This window comes from Strix aluco, chromosome 12, assembly GCF_031877795.1.
Source record: "Strix aluco isolate bStrAlu1 chromosome 12, bStrAlu1.hap1, whole genome shotgun sequence".
Taxonomy (NCBI): Eukaryota; Metazoa; Chordata; class Aves; order Strigiformes; family Strigidae; genus Strix; species Strix aluco.
The window spans coordinates 6,861,998-6,882,777 of NC_133942.1; the positions used below are offsets into that span (position 1 = coordinate 6,861,998).

The 20,780-nt window shown below is 35.0% G+C and overlaps 1 protein-coding gene across 3 annotated transcripts in view; it reads left to right on the plus strand.

Moving 5' to 3' along the window:
- The window catches only part of SCAPER (S-phase cyclin A associated protein in the ER), a 167,827-nt gene that overhangs the window by 109,786 nt on the left and 37,261 nt on the right, over positions 1-20,780 (plus strand). For 2 of the 3 annotated variants that reach the window (XM_074837481.1, XM_074837482.1), the window contains exons 24-26: positions 1,751-1,866; positions 9,886-10,009; positions 18,630-18,859. In XM_074837481.1, coding sequence (XP_074693582.1) covers positions 1,751-1,866; positions 9,886-10,009; positions 18,630-18,859 — 470 coding nt within the window. The remainder of the gene's footprint in view (positions 1-1,750; positions 1,867-9,885; positions 10,010-18,629; positions 18,860-20,780) is intronic. The other variant, XM_074837483.1, reaches the window with a different exon arrangement.

Below are 20,780 nucleotides of genomic sequence, written 5' to 3' on the forward strand. Positions count from 1 at the left end.
GGAAAATGTTTTCTTTTTGAATAACTGATTTCTCTGAACAGTTTTTCTGGAGCTTGGAACTTAAATAGAATATAGATATTTGCTTGAAAGAAACTTAATAGAGAAAAAGTTGCATGATTTAAAAAAAAATTAAGAGATATACTTTTGTGTTTACATATTAATGTCTTATTCTCCCAGGGAAAAATGTTTCCCTTCTAAATCATATTATATCTTGCTCAATTATATTCTAATTGTTCAAAGAAAGATTTTATTGCCAGAGTCACTAGGAGTTTTTTCTGTTACGGTCTGTTACAGTATAATACATTCTTTACAAACTAATAATGATTGTATTTATAGAGCACTTCCCATTTTTTCCCACATGCCAAGTGATTGCAACACTGGGGGAAAAAAAAGATTATTAACTAGAATATCCTCATCATTGACAAAATCAAGATGGTTAAATACAAACTACCAATACAGTTACACAAAATTAGCAACTTAAAAGTAGAGAAGGAAAAAATCTTACTTGCTTTATTTTAAACAGTATGAGATAAAACCAATTTTGCAGGAAAGGAGAAAGATGTAGGTTCTAATATACTGGACCTGCTCCAGCAGAAACTCAGTCATTTGCAAACTGTAAGAATAATTGTAGGATGGTATTTAAGTGTAAAATTCTGCTAAGTGGAAGTTCAAAGAGGACACCTAGAATAAAGAAAAGCTGATCTAGAAAGCTAGGAACGCATACAAGACTAGTTTAAATTGAATCTTTCCATTTATAACCAACAACATAGCATAACTAATGCAAAACAAATCGGATGTGAAGGTTGTACCTCAAAGCTAAAAATATTCATTCATTCTGCTACATTCTGAATAAGCTGCAAGCAGTGGATTAGACAAAGGACCTGGGGAGCAGTAATAAGTTGGAGTTGCCAAAGAGATTAACTACACCAATCATCTAGGTGACACTTTCAAACTTTACCTCTGTAGTCTCACATAATTGAAGCAGTACCAAAAATCACATCCAGGTTTTTAACCTGATGCTTAAACTCCAAGCAATTAACTTGAGAAGACAGAACAGCTAACCAACTTGTATCCTCAACAGCATCTGTCAGGCAACATTTCTGTCTTCCCAAGATTAAGGATAAAATGAGACATCTGACTGGTGACACTGTCAGGCTTTCTTCTAGAGCAACAACTTAATCTACGAGGTCCACGTTCTGTGAAATACATAACCAGGTATCATCAACATAATGATGGTACTCATGTTTTAAAGTCATCTGCCTAAGCTATTTTATGCATACGGTGAACAAATTGGAACAAGCTTAGAGGTTGTCTCCTTTTGGAAAACTTTGTAAAAAAGAGGAAGTACCCATATAGGTTGACTGTATTCTTTAAATCGTATGCAAAGCAATAAAGTGTAGCTGCAAAGATAACAGCAACAGATAACGATTACCTTTATTAAAATCCCTCTAATAATATGTCGTTACAGAAAATATGCTATTCAACTGTATTACCTGTATAGTATTTGATAAGTATATATGATCTTTGAGAAAAATAGCACCTGAGAACTTCAACACCTGCTCTAAAGAATACTCTTCCCTGTTCACTGGCAGTGAAACACTTTTTTTCAAAAGTATTCAACGTGATAAATACACATATTAAGAATTTTCTACGTTGATGAAACTCAGGACAATTGTCTATCAGGCATATTTTTTTATGTGGGAATTTCTTTAATTTCTGTTGGTTCTCTTCTGTGTTTGTGTTTATCTAGAACACAGCAGATCAAATAGCATTTCGGGCTGCAGGAGGACTGACTGCCCTTGAAAATGTTCTTCAAGCAGTGACTTCTCCCACCAATCTGAATGCGGTTTCACGGATTCCTTCTAAGTAAGTACGATCAGTCCTTCATTTGCCACTTAGGATCACTAGAATATTTATTTCACACCTGCTGCTTCACTGCTGCTTTTCTTATAGTCCAGTGTTGAACTTCAGAGAAAAAAATCATGCTGTACTCTATGCTGCCATGGAAGGTGAAAGACATTTCTACTCAACCTCTGGTTTTCCAACTTGGTGGTTTTATTTCTAGCTGTGATACATTTGAGCAGTGGCATCCCTAATTGTACAAAATGAGAAAAGAGAAAACTGTATTAAACCAAAGAGGAGGTACTTATCTTTTTAAAGTTAGTCTGTAAAGCTCTCTAGTGGGAAGTGGGGGAATTTTTTAAAGGGTTGTAATTCACTAGAGTCTGACTGCTTTTAAAATGAAACAGTTGTGTGATACTCCTAGCTGAAAGGGCTTCTACAAACAGGTAAATCAAAATTCTTGTGGATTAGAGGAATTCATCTTTATAGCACATAAGAATAGAAGAGTTTAAATGTCTAATCCCTAACAAAAAGGTGGTGACTAAACAGAATACCTGCAAAAACTTGATAACTCAAAAGCATGCTTTTTTCCCTGATCTCTAACAGTAATTTTTATCCATTCAAAGGCACATATGTCCTTTCAGAGCAGAGCTAGGCATGGTTTTAGTACAAGAGGGACCAAGCCCAGGATATCCTGGTGTGTACCGTTGTCATCATTTGTTCATAGATATATTTTACCATTATAATAATTGGAATTTAAGCACTACATTATGAGGGTTTGGATTAAAACTGTCCATTAATGTGTTATGGGTCAGGTGTGAAGTACTAGGAAAGAACACCAAGGAAGAAACATGCTTCTAATATCTTTGTTCTTCAAAGAGAATAAGATTCCTGCCTTCCTGCTAAGTCATGCAGAATGCACTTGCAAGTCCAGCCGGCTCCACTGATGAGCAATCCTGAATTAGTCCGGTGGTGCTGAGCAGCTCAGCACCAACCTTTGAACTCATTAATTTGCAGAAGCTCTAATTTTGAGTTACCCTCATCAATGTGGGATAAACTTTGCAAGGGAAAGGGCTGCACTGTGCAGCCACATAAAGCTTAGCTTAAATTTATCTTTAAATTCTTAGAATGTGCATCTCCTATACATCTTTGATTTTTGTTCTTTCATTTTAGAAGTAGTCTCACTTTAGAAACCTTTGTTGAGAAAGTTTGAGAATATTTTGTTTACGTTAATGAAAACATTTTCTTTGAAGTTTGTTAGACAGTATGAGGATGTATTAGTTTTCAAAGGAACTTGTGTGCCAGTAAATAAAGCCCCATGTCAGCTACATTTGTATAACAGAAAAAACATCCAAGAAGATTTATCAGAGGTTCTCCTCTCCGTGGCAGTTAACTGTCTATCTCATACCTATTTCAGACAAATATCTGGTTTCTCAGATTACTGAGCCTATTCATGACTAAATTATAAAAAGAATTTTTAAATCTTTCAAAAATACTTTAAATGTTGTTTTATTAACACAAGTTTTCAACTATCTGTATTTCCAAAAGAAACATCAAGACAGAAAAGAGATTAATATAAACTATTCTGACAGCTTTGTATGTTAAAAAAAAATCTACTGAAGGCACTTAGCTCCACTACTGAAATACAGCATTTCATTCAACTTTACAGCAAATTGCAGTCTCCAGTTTATAGGCATCTGAAGGTACTGTAGTTTGGAAGTTATACATTAGCTCGCACATCATTTAACATAGGATCTTGTTTTCTAAGGCTAATTGCTCTTGCAGTTTTTTTTCTGCAAGAGTCTAACTTCTTGAGTCTAACTTACAGGGTCTAGAGTCTGCTAGAAATGATGCAGAGCCTCCTCTATTGTTATTTCTGTGATCATCTTTCTGATAGAGAGGAACATATTTTGTGCAGAATCTGCAATTAACTGTGGAGAGCAAGCAATAGTTCCAGAGGGTGGGACTTCCTGTGAACAGTTTGAAGCAGGAGTAAATGGGGCTGGTTTAGAGAAACCATGTTAATGCGTATTAGTATGGTCTCACTGAAGGTATTTAAGAAATTCTTCAAACATGTTGCTTTAAAAACAATGTTTGAGAGAGTTTCAAAACCAAAGGATAATCATATAGTATATCTAGTTTTCTAAGTGAGGAAGAAAATTTGTGTCACGTTTCTCCTCATTTAATTTTTGAAATCGGTTTGAAATTATTTTTCTTTCTTTTGTGCAAATATAATTTAAATCCTGAATTCTTAAACTTTGCATCTAGTGAAGCAGCTGGATTTTTCTGTTCAAAGACAAAGCCAAGCCCTGTGGAAAGAAGTTGAATTAAGATCTTTCATTAATTGCCCTCCAGTCTTCCCCTAGGCAATTATGCTTTGCTAAAGGACACTACTGTACTCAAGATTGTTTGTGTGCTCTTGCAATGTTTAACCATTTGTACTCATCTTAAATTGGGAATTCGTCTGTTGTTTTGTGATGAGGATAAGCTATTTACAAGTAGGTGAGGAGATTACATGGGCTGTTATCTACATCTCTCTTTCTCCAAAATCCTGGCAGTATGGTGCAGCTCAGAACTTTAATCCCATGTCTACAAGACAAAGCTTTATTATCAGAAGATTTAACAATATGCCTGTTGTTTTGTACTACTGTCCAGATTGGTAGTTAGACCAGTAGGATGGCAAATGCTTGAAAAAGATGTGACATTTATGAGACAGATGATACATTTGGTGTTGGGGCAGTTTTTCTCCCCTTCAGATAAATCACTGCAAAAGGAAAAGAGAAAAATAGTGGATCATAGTAAGTTTTATTATCGGTGTTAACATACAAGTTGGTGTCCAGTCGCGTTATTTCTTAAAGTAGCATTTTGTAATTTTCCTGAATTGGTTCAGTTCTCCAGAAAATAAGACATAGTCAGCAGAATTTCAAGAGGTTTCAGAGTTTTACAGTATTTTTCTTACACTTCTACTGAAAAGCAAATGGGAGCTGCGCAGCAAAACAATTTAATGACTTAAGATCAAGACCAGAAGATGGGTTTCATCCCCTGTGTTGCCTTGTGTATTTGCTGTGTGCAACTCGTTTAGCCCCTTTGTGCCATGACATGTTACTGGCCTTGAAAATTGTAACAAATCCGCTAACAAATGAGGTGTGTAGCCTTTGTTTAAGTAACATTTGTGAAACACTTTGAGTTCCTTGGGTGACCAGCATTTTAAATAAAGCTTCGCAGTAGTTATGTAAGGAACAAAGGAGGACTTTTGTTACAAGTTAAGACGTGATTAAAGTCAGTTTTATTATAATGTATCTTCTCTATTCATACAATTGCTTGCATTGTTTATTTAAAGCAAATGTTATCAGGGTAAAAAAGCTCAAACCGTAATTATATACATAAAAAGCAGAAAATAGTGCCCACATAATATTATGGATGGCATTGATACATACTACTTTTTTCAGTAAGAACTATTTTGAGCTGAGAACTGGTTTTATAGCTTGTTTTTTGTAATTTTTACTTGATTTTATGAGCATACATTTCTTAAGCTGCGCTGTTACTGTTCATGCAGTTCTACAGGATTGTTCACAATTTTTTTTTTTTTACATAAAGTACAAAACAAGGTTTCTTATTTTCTTGTAAGGTTATTCCCTCTAGAGAAACATTCATTGAAAACTAGCAGTTGGTACAAGGACATAAAGATAGTCTAAAGAGAATGACCACTGTGTGAGTTCAACATCTGAAACCTGTAGCATCTGTCTCTTTCCAGGATGTATTCTTGCTGTCTCAGGGCTGGATTTCAAGCTCTCAGAGCTCAAGAATAAAGCAATGTTGCCCTCCCGTGCAATATAGAAGAGGTTTTATTGTTGAAAGGAGCTCTGTGAAATGTTACAAAACTTCTGGATTGAGAGCCAGATCTTGCAGTGAAACAGTTGATAAGCCAGGGACTGGAGAATTTCTGTAGAAGACTTTCAAATTCTATCACACCTGTAAATGTTGGGTTAAAAAGAATTGTTTTATTGTCACTTGTCATGCAATAGTTTATTCATAAATACAGTAACATTTCAGAATGAAATGCTGATCTGTTTTTGGAAGTGTCTTGAAGGAGAATTCATGCTGAGTTTCATCTTCTCTCTATTGAGACTAGACTTCAGCTGGAGCCCAGATTTTGTCGGATATCCTTAAATAATGTAAACCAGACAAAATAGTTATTGATTGTGAATCTTTGAGGGTTTCTGATTGTGTAATAGCTCCCATGACTGAAGTATAAGGGCCTGTATATAGTATTCAAGAGTTAAAATTGGTATTTTTAACTTAAAAACGGTGTTTGTTGTTGTTGTTTCAGTCCATGTTCTTACCTCTGTGGTTCTTTTAACCGTTCCACTCTACAGCCATTCTGTGCACCCTTTTTCTGTAATAGCTCACCTCCCTCCCACTTTTTCTCAACTCAGCTTTTAAATACCAATACTGATCACTCTCTTTCTCCATCAGAGTGCTGCCTAATATTCAAACTGGTTAAAAATGAGCAGTTCACCACTGAATTAACACATCCTAATTTTGATAATATTTAGGTTTTTATTATTTCACTGCCAAATTGAGCTTTTTGGGTTATTATTTTCATTGATAATCAAAGTAGATTAATTTATAATCTTCAGAAGTTGAAAGTAATGTGAAAACGCTTTACACTTGAAACAGGTTAATTGAATGTTGATGATGCCCTGATTGTTATAAAGCAAAAGCTGTGAGTTCTCGCCTACATATCCTGGTGCACTATGGTGGGTCAGTTTTGTGTGGTTGGATACTGTTGCTGCCTCAGTATTTTGAATGAGCATTACAGTTTGTCAACTTGTTTATATCGGGCAAATTGAGGAGAGTGAAGATGTGCTAGCATGAAAGAAAATCACATACATGCATATAAACTGTTGAGATCTAGCTTGAAAATGTTGATTAAAATGAATCCTCTTCCTGTTTCTTGGTACTCATGTAAAATAAATATAACATACAGATGCATATTTTTGTCTAGTTTAAAGACAGATTTCTTTTTTGGATCAAAATTTGTGTACCATAATGAGTGTTTTTATAATTGGATTTACGCTAGAGGAAAGCCTTACATCAGAGGGCAGGCTTACTGTGTGGTTTGAGTATACATGCAGTCTAACATAGCTTTAAAGCTGATTTGTGGGTGTGATACAAAGTTCAGAGCAACATCAGTAATCAATAAACAGCTGCTTTACATGAGGCCTCGTACTACTATTTCAACTGATTGTGATATCTCTTGAGATAAAAGTTTGGGAATTAAGAGCAAGTTAGAGCTTCCAAAAGGAAAAAAAAATGATGAGAAATGTATTGAGTTTTTCATCCCATAGAGTTTCACTGGTGGTTAAATAAAGTTCTGGCTTGACATTCACAGCACTGCGCTTGTCTCGGAGGCCTTGTGCAGAAATGGTGACAGTTGACAGCTGTTGTTCCCTTAATAAGATTAAAGTAAAGAAATTAGTTGTGCTGTCTTTAATCTGCCATTTAACACTGCAAACCACCTGGGGACGGCTTCTGTGCTGACACTTCCAATTTTGAATTAAAAAAAAATTGTGGAACTGAATCATAGTTCAGAGCATGCCGTGATTAGAATGTATTTAGACACACCGTAGTTAGAAAGCTTATGTTATCAATTAAAAGAACCCTCTTTATTGTTGTGAAAAATTAATTTGACATCCATTTGCTTATGCCACCTTTTCAAAAGCATTATTGGAGTCTCTGAAAATGCAAGTACTTTTTCTGACATGAGATTCAGTTGGGAAATACAAAAGCATGATGCATTGTTACAGTGGAATTTGTTCTATGTATAAAGTGGGAAGGTTTTGTATTTTCAAATGTAAAATAAATTATTCTCTTGGGAATTAGGAAGCCTATGTATCAAGAAACATTATTGCAGTGAATTAACTAAAGCACCTCAGAAACTCTGAAATGCTATCAAAATTATAAGTTAACCTACCAACTCCCTATTTGACACTTTGGGTAAATTATAATGTTTATATTTAAATGGCATTAATCTTTATTTTAGAATAGCTGATAAAATGACAGATGCTGATTTAAAGCATCTTCTTTTCAACTGAAAATAGAAAGTACCAATATAGTTTCATATCTCTCTCTCCCTGTAAGCACACCTACACAAGCAAATAAACTTTCATGAAAAGTAAAAGTATGTGCCTAATGAAAATTTTTTTCAGCATTACTGAGGAAGATGAAATAAATACCTTTATATAGTCAGGACAGGAAAAGAGAATCCTGTTGCAAGGCAAGTTTTAAAAAATGCACATGAAGCATGCTACTTGAATCTTGTATAGGTGTTATCCTTGTAGGGTAAAAATGAGGTGAAATAGGTGAAAATTAACCTGCTTTTGATCAATAAATAATGATTTAATATTATTTTCTTACCATGTGAGCTGCAGATTGAAACTGTTTTAATTAGGCAGTAAAATTGATTACCAGTACACTAAAATTAATATAACTTGTAATATGGAGGTACTCAGAATATTAGCAAAGGAAAGGTACAAATGTTCTTTATGTTTTTACAGATCAAACCAAGCAAGGTAATGCATGCTTCTTTTTTAAATTGAAAATTATTGCTCCGGCTGAAGAAAAAGACAATCCAGAAATACAAATGAAAAATATTTTACTCTAAATTTTCTGCCCACTGAGCATTTCCAGCTTTTCTTGGCATGAGAAATACAATATATGTATATAAGATGCTTCCATTTCAGCTTTGGGGAGCCATGCTAAGTAAACAGATGCCACAGCAATGAACACAGCAATCAGTAAAGCAGCCTTCCATTATGTAAATAACTTTGTTGTTTCAAAAAATATTTTAGAAGAAAAAAAATGTAAAACTCAACTCTCTGTCTATAAGTATGTTGAATTAGTCTGCAGCTTCTTATGTTAAAAACCAGCTTTGATGATTTCTGTATGATAGTTTTTTGTTGCAGACCCACTTTTCTATGACCTTTTGACAGTGCTCACAATTTATTTTCTTCTGTGGAGCCTATTTGAACTTAGTCACATTTTTCACATGTTAAAAGAACCCAACAAAGTAAAGATATTTTCCTTTTGTTTACTTTAAACAAACAACTTGAATTTCTAGCCATCTTTATTATTGTATATATTTATGATGCATTTGTGTTGTGTGTCTGTGTGTCATGTTTCTATAGTAACTGTGATAACTTTTGTAGTAAGCAAAGTTCAAGAAATAAATTTTGTGTTTATTCTGAAATAGTATTATCCATGGTCAGATTTATCTTCTCTGTGAGTATATTCTATAGGACTGGTCCCAGCTTCCCTACAAATCCTGTTTTGAGAAGAACTTTAATTGGAGCAGATAGAAATTACTGCGCATGATGCAAAGAATAATTGGGCGTGTTTTGTACATCTGGAGCTTTCTGTGACTCATGCTCATGATTTTCTGTTCTTACCATGGCAAACCTGTTACCTCTTCCTACCAGCCATAGGTATAGGTCAGTTGAGGGTGTTGGAGTTACACACTAACGCTTCAAGGCTCTGTACAGTAGTGGTTCACAATATGTCAGTAGAAGGTTTTGGACAGGAATTTCACCTGCTCAGTGTTGCTTGCTCAGTACAAATTACTTGTTCCTCTCCATTCCTTGCATTAGTTCACAGGAGCTACACAATAGCCTCTCCCTAAAGCTGGTGCTGGTATAACAAGGTATTTTTTCTTTGAGGTTGTGCTAGGAAAGGGACCTTATATCCAAATTATGAAATCAACTGATATTCTGTGTAAGTTTTGTTATGAGTTTTGAATACAGAAGAGTCCAGTAGTCATACAGTACATGACTTGTCATAAGTATGGCTTTACTGGTTTGAAGTTATCAATTATTGAATTGATTTCATGTAAATTTTTAGTTCTGTTCAGAATCCCAAGTTTAAGAAAACGAATGTGAATTGCTGAAAGGTTGTTTTGTGATGTGCTTCCATTAATTGCTTTTAGTTTACTGAAGAAAAAAGTAAAATTCTTATTTTTCTTTTTCTTTCCTTCTGATTTTTTAGGTCACTCTGCAATACAGTAAATGCTTACAGCCTCACCTGTAGTAATTGCACAGAAAACTGCACCTATGTTCTTTTTAGTAATAAGATCACTTTTCTAATGGACCTGTTGATACACCAGTTTACGGTATGTAAAATAGCTATTTTAATTTAGAAATTTTTGTATGCTTCACAAACAGAGCGTATAGACTGTAAGAACACCAGGAGATATATGAGAATAAAGGCTCAAAAGAATAAGATTCTTTTGTTGTATGTATTTGGTAACTGTATCTACTATACTTCTATACAAGCAGATATACTTGCTTCTGCTAATATATTTCTGCAAAAGCATACGTACCGGGAGCTCTAGTGAGTGGGCAGTGTTCTATCTGTAACATTTGCTGAGGTTTTCTTCTTCAATTCACCCTATAGTAATATTTAAAGTATAGGATATTAAGAGTTGTCCATGTGTGTTTGATTCTTATGTGTTTTAGTATTGGGAATGTAAATCAGGTTAATACATGTCTGTAGTTTGATTTGCTGAAACACTTAAATAGCAGGATTCTAACTGTGAAAGTTTTAATTTTCCAATGTTTCATTTAATTTGAAATGTCATTAAATATTTTATTTGAAAACTCATTTTTAATTCATAGTGACCTGCTCATCATAAGATATTTAGTCTTGGTTTTCTACTTATAAATTGTGTGCATGTATTTTCATGAGCCAAGCAGTTTGTTAATTGAAAAGTTATGTACATAGTTTAAATAATTTAAATGACGCTGTTAGAATCAACAAGCCATAGGACTGTTGACGAACACTTTAAAAAGATAGTCCGAAGGTCCTTGACACAAACAAAACCCGAATGCAACCTGTGCATTCTCCTCTAAGTAGCTGCCAGCTCATTGTTCTTCACCAAATCTTTCCAAGAGGATTCCAGGTATTAGATTTCAAATATACTTAGTGAAAGGTGCATGTATTGTGCTGGGCCAGTCACAACACTGCTGGCTCTCTGCAGAGCGAGCCAGAGCACCGGCTCCGCGGGTAATTACACAAGAGATGAAATCCTTCAACACTTTACAAGTGACAAGATTCATTCTGATGCCAAACTCCTTCCCTTTTCTCAGTGTAGCGCTGTGCAAACGACCTCCACTTTTCCTGAAGAAATACAGAGGGTATTTCTTAGGAAATGTTGGCCACCTAGAGATCAGAGATACTACATAAGAAAAATTTACTACCCTTAGAGCTGTTTTCAGTCTGTTGCCAAATACTACCCTTGAATTGCAGAAAAACTGTAATTAAAGCTTAATGTTTCCCTGATCCACAGTGGACTTTTCTTTCCTATGCATAAAGTCTCTTATGTTCTCTTCAGGCAAAATTGGCCCCTAAACTAGGATATCTTCGTAGTTCCATGAAGTACATATTTAAGCACAAAAATATAAATACAGTGCTGCTTTTCTAACCCTGATTTTTCTCTCTTGAAAATATAATAAATCAGATCAAGTTCGAATTTTTCTTTTTTATGAAAAAGAAATGGACAAATGGAGAGCACTTTTTTTTTAATTGGATCGAGATCTGAATTTTAAAAAAACACCCATCCAAAGAATTTAACTGCCTCCAGTATTGCTAGTTTGGTGAGCTGTACGATGCTGCCTTTGCCTGTGTTGTGTGTATTTGCACTTACTGTTGGAAAATAAACCCCAAGTAATACCAGGAGTAATAAATGAGAACGTATATTTGCAAGCTTTTAAGAAATTGTTACACAACTATGCCCATATTTGCTGAATACAGAAACAGAAAGAATCCAGTTTTGAGAAACCTTTAAATATATTCTTGAATACAGGCAGTATGAACCTTATTTCCAACCAGTTTAATGTGGTTTTAGTTCTGCTTTTATTTATCAGTCAAATGCAGTGTCAGCTTCACTTTTGCTAAAACTGAGCTATACCTTTTAAAGAATAAAATTTAAAACAATCACTTCTCATTGATGACAAAAGGTTCATTTTTCTTTGCACGGGTGTAATATTTTTTTCCTCAAAACATTACTTGAAGAATTATTAAAAAAACATTTTTTTTTCCTCCAATGAAAGCTTGGGTACCAAAGGGAAATGATAGAAAAACAAATGGACTGTATTTCTTACTTTTTTGTGACATCCAGCTTGTACAAGTTAATTGTTAAGTGTCCTGTTTAGACCCTCCTTTATCTCATACCTAAACAGACTGGTAGGAAACCTTCTGTAGACTTTACTTACCATTTTACCTTTCTTAGCCTACTTAGCTCAGGTAATGCCTAAGTCAGTGTCTGTTGAGGTAAGTAGTCATGTTTCCTGATTTCATTAGTAGTGGATCAGACCTTCCCACCTGCATTCATAGAAGTCTTGTGCTCAAGTCACAACTTTTCTTATCTACAGACTGCAATCACCACTCTTCTTTGTCTACTGTACCTAGAAGATAGTTGCAAAATAATGACAGCTTTTCTAATTGTATATTTTGAAAGGTTTCACACTGAGAGAAGCAAATAATTACATGGAAGCTGTAAGCATGTAAGAATAGTGTTTTATTTGGGGGATGGATGGGGGGTGTGGTTCTAGTCAAGTGACAGCTGTCATGTACTTTTCCATGAAGATACCTGAAAAAGCTATATATGTAAGCCATACCTATATGTGCCTCCATTTGTAAATATTTTTTTGTGTGTTTAGTAAACAGATTGGGGTTTGGGGTTTTTTTGGGTTGGATATCTGTGAAATCTTATGATTTCACAATAAGAAAAGCATGACAGTTTGTTTTCTAACTATATGTTCTCAGATAGATCAAAGGGAAATTTCAAAAAGCTTTTGAGAATAACAAGCTCAACTAGACCATCTTGTACAGTAAAAATTCTTAGATTTTGTTCATTCATTCAGTTCTTCTCCATCATAGCAGCATACCTGCTGTTACCAGTTAAAGCATAATGCAGATCAATACTTGTTATGAATTAGAAATGAAGACATTTTTGTTGTTATATTTCTTTGTTCACATAAATATGCAAAATTACATGGATTCTTTCTTGCTTCATTTTCGAATTGTATACTACATAGAATTGCAAATGACTGGTTTGAGATAGTCACTGCTACGCACATCATTTATTCATGTGCAGTATTGCTAATATCCTGCACATGCAATAAAATTTTTAGACTGTTTTCCTTTCTATTTAAGATTAATTACTAAAGGCTAGAATCAGATTATTTTTATTCCTTTAAGTAGATAATTTTATGTAAACATATAGGCTTGATTTCAGAATTGAAAAACGACAACAAAAAAAGAAGTCTTGTCAGTGTCTCTCCAGCAGTCTGACTTGTCAGAGTTGGTTGCCATTTATAGCTCTGGTTGAAATTTTGAAAATTTCAAACTGGATCACTATGATTTTTTTTTTTTTTAAGGCAATCTTTAAATGCATAGTATCTGAAAATTCTAAATAAAACATCATTACTGAATATAAAAACATGTGAAATGAATGTTGCGATGTAAATAGAGATCAAACAAATGTAGAAATCAAAAGTGAGTTGCTCGTTACCTTTTTCTTCTCTGAAATACAGTGCTTAAATCTGGAGTGTATTGTAGGCAAATGGCATAAAGTACAATCACCTTGATTGGGTTTAAATTAATCTGGTTATCTAGTCACAGTGAAGTAATTTTTCTCCACCATTTCTTCACTGGAATGTGCTGCCATTTAATTTGTGTGCCTCAAAATGACAGAATACATCCTATCCCAGTTGCTAGTTTCTTAACTGTTCCTGGTCAGTTTTTTCATCTTTCATACTACAACAAGTAAGGCAGCGTCAACAAGTGAGTTTGCACTGTTTATGACAAGAATTGTAAAATCAAAGGCACATATGTGCTTCTTGGCTGTTCTGGTCCATTTTGAAATTGCATTCTGTCTCCATAGCATTCAGCGTTGTGGCACTGACAGTACTCTTAGCCCCTAAGAATGAGACTGTGTGGGAAGTTTCTACCTTCCAGGTCACTAAGGGATCTAAATAACATGTTGCTCTTCCAGTTTCGGTTCTAGTTGGAGACCTGAGGACAAGCACCTAGAATTATCAAGGTTGGCAAAAAAGTACCTCAGATGTCAGCTCTGTGGATTGCATCATTTCTAATGCAATTCAGTCAGTGTTGGCAATGTAAAAAAAGCACAGAAACTTCATGTCTTTTTCTTTCTTTTTAATAATGTAACTTTTAAAAGACCAAAAATTGGTATTTTTTTTATTTGCTTCAGTAGAAAGCCAGTGTGTTAATTCTGTAGTAAATCTTGAAAATAGAGCTAGGATAGAAGAAATAATGACATATTAAAGCACTTAGGGGTAGGGAATTTAAAAAAGTGGAACCTTCATCTGCAACCATCTTAAGCCCATAGACTTCTTGGGCCATTTCCATTTCTTTAGTTCACTAGTTACTACGTAGAAAGCCTGACATCCTATAGATACTATTTTGCAAATATATGTTTTCCAGAGTGTTTTTGAGGCAAGCCCAGTGACTTACACATTCAAAAGCACAAAATCACCACTGCTAGTGGGAGAAGAATAGAACATAAGTGATCAAATTAACAGAAATTGGGTGCTTCTTTGAAGACTTTCCGTTTAGGTTTAGCAGCTCTATATTTAAAATTCTTCATGGTTGTGAAGTATTATGCTTTTTACGAGACAAATGAAAACATAAATGACTTTTCAGTGACAGAGTTCTACGTTGCTAACTGGAAACTGTTTGGGTTTGGGTTTTTTGTTAGCACAGAAAAAAATGTGCTTTGATACGCAGAGGTACATTTGGTGACATGAGTCAGAATGGAGTAACATTTTCAGCTATATTAAATGTGTGCCTAAGTGCTTTACTGGATTGGGGCCACATTGTTCAGCATCTTGCAGGATTAAGTCCTGGATGCTGGGCAGAGCTGAAGAGCTTATGGCAGCTCTGCACAAGCAAGGGAATCCCTACACAAGGGGAATTCTCTGTTGAATGGCTTAACGGTTATATGGAGATTGTACCAGAACTGAGAATCTGGTCATCAGAATGTTCTGGTTCAAGAACTCTTGATTACGCCCAGCACAGGCAGTCATCATAAGTGCTAAAATAGCGTTGAGATGTTGGATGTGTCAAATACTTGAACAATAGTTACATTTTTCCTGATATTTCCTTTGTGATTCAAAAATGTTTTATATCAGTTACTTGACAAGTCAGTTTAAGTGTGTAATCATACCTGTAGATTTGTGTCAGTTAAACCGTTAAACCTATTAAACCTCAGAAATAAAAATGTGGAATGTTTTAACATTTACGCATCCAAAGCCCATGTTCAACAAACAGAGTTTCTCTGAATATCATTAACTCCTTGTGTAATCAACACAAAGAAACCAGAGCTTGAAAGCTTTCATAATTACACTATTAAATCTTAAGATTTCCTATCCCCTTGCTTGATATAATAATCAACAAGCGAAGTAATACATCACTTTTGCAAGCACCCCAATTAATTTTGAACATAAATCTCAACACATTTTCACACTATCCCATTAATTACTTCTTCGGTAAAAGCGCTGATCTTTTGTCACTCATTTGAGTTTGTATAAATGGAAAATATTAAAGGAAGGAATTAAGTTCAAATTTACCCATTTTCTGTAAAACAGTATTTCCTTCTATCTCCTCCTTGATGTACAGACTATAAACCCCACATTTGTCCTCACTTTATATTAATATACACACACACTTTCCCCAAAAATCAAATGTGAAAAATCGACTCCGCAATAAATGATTGTATTAAAAGTGCCAGTTCTATTTATTTTACAAATTAGGAAGAACCACTTTATATTAAAGCATGAACTTGTGTAGCTAAGGGCTATATACTTGGAAAATACAGTTCTCATATGAACATTCAGCTGGAAGACAAAAATAACCATTATCTGTTTATAGTACTGTTAATTATGGCAAATGGAAGGCTATACTGCAAAATATTATTAAGTCTTTTAAGAAATAAGTTATATATAATTTTTTATCTTAGGTGAAAAAGCAGCGAGTAGCATTTGTTAGCAGTTTCTAAAACTTGGTGTTCCTAGTACAAAGTCACCACATTTAAATTGATTTATACATTGCAAAGCTTAATCCGTCTGTTTCAGTAGGCAATTAGAATCGTTAGGCATGAATTATTTTAGTCAACAGAAGTTACTAGAGCAACATAATATTATTTTTCCTATTGAACTTGAATAAGCAACTAAAGACTTCTCACTTGCTCACTTGGCTCGTCACCAGAAACAGACTATTACGATGAGTTTTAAGTACCAACACAGGGCTCAGAGCTAATGAATAATAAAGAAATGTGCATGTTGTTCTTTGTCACCAAGTGTTACCAAATCCCTCCTGATACCTATACAGGGAGGAATGATTTTCTGTGACCTCACTTGCATATACCAAGTGTAAATTATTTTAACCTGGAATGAAAACAAAATTTCAGCCAATATTGATCACTAATTACTGTGTTGAAAGCCTCAAGCTGTCTCATAAAAGTGCCTGCACAGAGGTCTGTTGGTACGTGGAGCCCAGCAGCGTTAAGCACGGTGAATGTACCTCTGAGCCCTGTGTCTTGATTGATGCATCTGTGCTGCCAATATTCTGCCTGTAAAACTGCAGCACTTCCACACACACTTCGCTTACTGTTTGATCATAATAGGGCAGAATTTCAACTGGTTTAAATTATCTTGGACTGCAGAAATGAAAAAATAAAATTTTTAAAAATTATACTCTCCATGAGGATTTCCTTCCACGTCTGTATGCTGTATATAGATTTGTCTTCAGACTTACATGTTTTACATCTCAACTTCACTGCCTTTTTTAGGAGTGGGCTCTAGTTTAATGATTGAGAAAAATGGGATTCTGTTCCTCTGAGGTCTGTTCAGAGAGAACTGCATGTTGTGCTTCTCACATGATTGACATCTGATGGACAAGTGCAGTTGTCATCAGGTGATGTTGCATATTGAGATGTGCAGGCCTTATCCATGGGACATGTTTTTCCCACTGGCCTTAATAGTTAAAATATGGAGGTATCCATAAAAAATGCTCAGATTTTGGCATGCCTGTTTTGAGATTTGTGGGTGGAAAGCATTTCCCATTGCAACTTTTAGAACTATTTTATTCATGTCATCTTTTACGATGTTCCAGTATGTCAGGTTGTGCCCTAGAATTTGTGCAATTTTTCTGTCTTCTCAGATAGTTCCTTAGTTGGTTTTTGGGTGGGTTTGGGGTTTTCTTTGGTGGGGGAGTGTTGAATTATTTTCATCAGATTTAGTCAGGATAGGGGTTTTTTTTTAATATGTCTCCCTCCTTTCCTGGCAGAAATTTCGACTTAACTGCCTTTCATTTTTTTTAAAAATCTGGACTCTTCATTTTTGTAGACTTTGGAAGATTTAGCAGTTCTCTTTCTTTTTGAAAATAAGATGGACAGGAGAAATGTGAATCAAAGAAAGATTTGGAGCCTTGTCTTAAGGTTCGTATTGCCTTTGGGTTAGCTTTAGTAGTAAACTGCCTGACTGAGAAGTTCTGACACTAGGAAAAGATATTTCTCTCACAGGCTTTTTCAGGTGTGAAGGGGAACCACTGTAATTCATCTGTCTTGATTCAGTGAAGGTTGCCCTCTTTCACTGGCTTAAAACAGCTGTGTACCTCAGCATGTAATATAATTTGTTCTGAATTCAGTTATGCAGAAGCTGAACACCTCCTTTGCAGATTGGAAAAATTTTTTATTTCCCAACGTCCTTTGCAGCTGTTATCAGATGGCACCTCTGGTGACCTTTCCGTGGGTTGTCTAAACCTACTGCTCAGATACTTCAGTATGCTGTTTCCTAGGGGCAAACTAGTACTGGTCCAGATACAATTTGGTTTTTTCTTAGTTATGGTTTGAGTTTTATCTCAGCCAAGCTCTCTTTGTTTTGGTAAAAAATTCTGTAATTTTTCTAACATTAAAATTTAAAATAAAATACTTTGGAAATACGCTTACTTCAGAATATTTTTGTAATTTTTTGTCTGGATTTTTGTTCCAAAGGAGAAAGTCCATCAGGGATTAGATCTCACTGCAAAGATCATTCCTGTTGCCTGCAAAGTGTATTGTCTTTTTTCTGGTTAGAGCCACAATTGTACCTGTTGTGTCACAAGAACTTTTTCCTTTTAAAATACTCACTTTTGTAGGGGTGTTTGTCAAAGACTCAAACTGTTGAGTAGCCTTCTGATGGTACATTCCAAAGTCAAGTACGGGATTACCATAAAACAGTAAAAAAACAGTATTCCTTCCACAGAAAATAGCTATCTTTCCTCTGTGTTACTGAACGCTTTGTGTATCCTAGACATTTAATATGTCTTCATGGTAACACAATGTAGTAGTCAAATGAACCATCTCAGTGGTTTGTTTATTTGCAGTCAAGTTTAAAAAAATTTTTTTTTGCTAGTGACTCATCAAAAATCCTGTGTATGCATAAGAACACCACAATTATACTTATGAAGTTCTCCGCTGCTATAAAGCTTCCTTTGGTTCTTATACACTAAATGTTGTTTTGACTTCATTTATTCTGTTTCAGCTTGATTTATCTGCATAAGGGTTTTCTTGTACCTGAAATGCTTTAATGTCCATCAGCACTGCTAGAATATGTTACTTCATTATTAGTTTTGGTGTACTCATACGCAGCTTTCTAAGTGTTTCTCAACAAACTTTGGTTATTTTTACTGAATTCTGGTTGTTTTTTTCTTTTTTTCTCTTTAATTAGGTTAGTGTTCCAGATGACCATAGTGCTACTTCAGGCAGAAGTGCAAATAAGCAGGTATTTGAAGGTTTAACAACAGGACTTCTGAGGATAACTGCTGTGATTTTCAGATGTCTAATCTCCAGCTTCCCAGATGGAAACAACCACTCTACTGCACTGAAAATATTACAGGAAGTGAAAAGTAAATCCTCGCAAGTGGAAGCCTTCAACAGCAGAGTCCAAGACCTAATCAGGTTAAAAAAAAGAACAATGAAACTTCTCTAAACCTTCGTTGCTACAGAGAAAGAAAACTGCAGTGATTTAAGAAAGGAATAAACTGCTTTAACTCTTAACTTAGTAAGAGTAGTTTGTGTGTGTAGTCAAGTAGACTATTGAAATGCTATATTCTCAAACAAAAATGTTCTTCAAAAGACTGCACACACAGGAATACAGAAAACCAAGAGTCTTTTAATTTTGGACTTGGTTTTTTGTGTCCTTTCCATCCATTTCATCTCCTAATTACCTAGGAATCAGCTTCCGTATTTTCATTATTTTCTCTCAATTCTCTATGCCAACTGTGTATGCCTATTGCCTGTGTGGTCCTGCATGTCATACATTCATTCACGTAAGCTTGCCATAAAATATATACTTCCTATTATAAAGATTACACAGTAACTCCTATAATCTGATTTCAACCTTTATAATGTTGCTGTATTTTAATAGACATTTTTTTTCTAAGTATATTTCTTGAGCAAAAATTTCAATCAAAATAACTCGGTGAGTTGTAACAGTCAAGTAACAAGAGAATGCATTATTTAGTTCATTTTTACTTGGAACATTCTATTTGGTAAAAACACTTGAACCTGAATATATTAATATATATAATTAATATATATTTTAATATATATAAAAACCCTAAAATATATCCAACGATATATTAGACTTGCTAAAAGTATATAGTTTCACTAATAAATGATACAAATAGTTGTCAAGACATATTTGACCCTCTGAAAAATGCAATTCTGATTATATGCTACTGAAAATGTGTCACAGTGAGCATCTTCAGACTTTTCAAAGTCTGGTTTGATGCTGGTCGATACAAAGAAGACAGCTGGAGGAGGAAAGCAAAACAAATAGTTGTCATAGATACCAGTGACCTCTAAAACTTTATTGTTCTCATGTAACCCGCCTTCTCCCCAAACAGGTTTTGAAAGAGTGTGAAATTTCAGGATGTTGTATTCTCCCCATTTATGAATGGGAGGGTGGGAGGTCTGCTTATTGATATTTGTGCTGAACAGACATCTGACACTGACTGGGCCAAGCACAGGCATACCCTTAAGATAAGAAGATACATGAGAATCCAGCTAGGTCCCTCACCTGAGGCACTTTAGGGGATCTGGTTATAAATGGAGAATGAAATGCACGATGACAAGGTAATAGCGCAATTAGGAAAAAAAGAGAGAAGGCATTTTAAACTAGTCAAAAACAGACAAATTCTATTATTAATGAATATCTTTCACCTCCAGGTCATTGTATCATATGTCTTTGGGGAGCTGATTAAATGAGAGTTTTAGGAAGATGGGGGAGGAAAGAGGAAAGTGAATTTTTTTTTTTTTTTTCTATGTGGGGCTACTAGACCTGATGCATAAACAACAATTATCTACAGCCTGTCTGGGTATCAAAAGGGTAGCCAGATGATTTGAACTGTGCTACCATGGGTAAAAAGACTGGGAGATGGAGGCAATAGATTAGAGAACTTTGACATTCCACTTGTCTGTATGCTCAGTTCTTCAAGGAAGGGAGTGCTTCATGCGTCTCCTCGTTGACTCCAGATGCCGCTAAAGAATAGTCGCAGTAGGTGAAAACTCTCATCCATTTCTTCTCTGCCAAAAGGGCAGCTGCTTTGTATCCAGGTGTGGATGTAAAGGAAGGGGGACAATGAACATATTTTGCAGGTGTCAGTCAGACTGCAGATGTTCCTAGGGAAGAAGGAAGACAATATTGACAAGAATGGTTGTGGCTTTTTGTGAGTAATCATCTATCAGTATTAGCTGTATTTTATTTAGTTCTTCCTCTCCCCTCCTATTTCACAGAGAGATTTCTAGCACTCGGCATTTCTCTGTGACTGTGATGTATCTTAACACCCAGCTCTGTTCCTCGCATTATTCTGCTAAC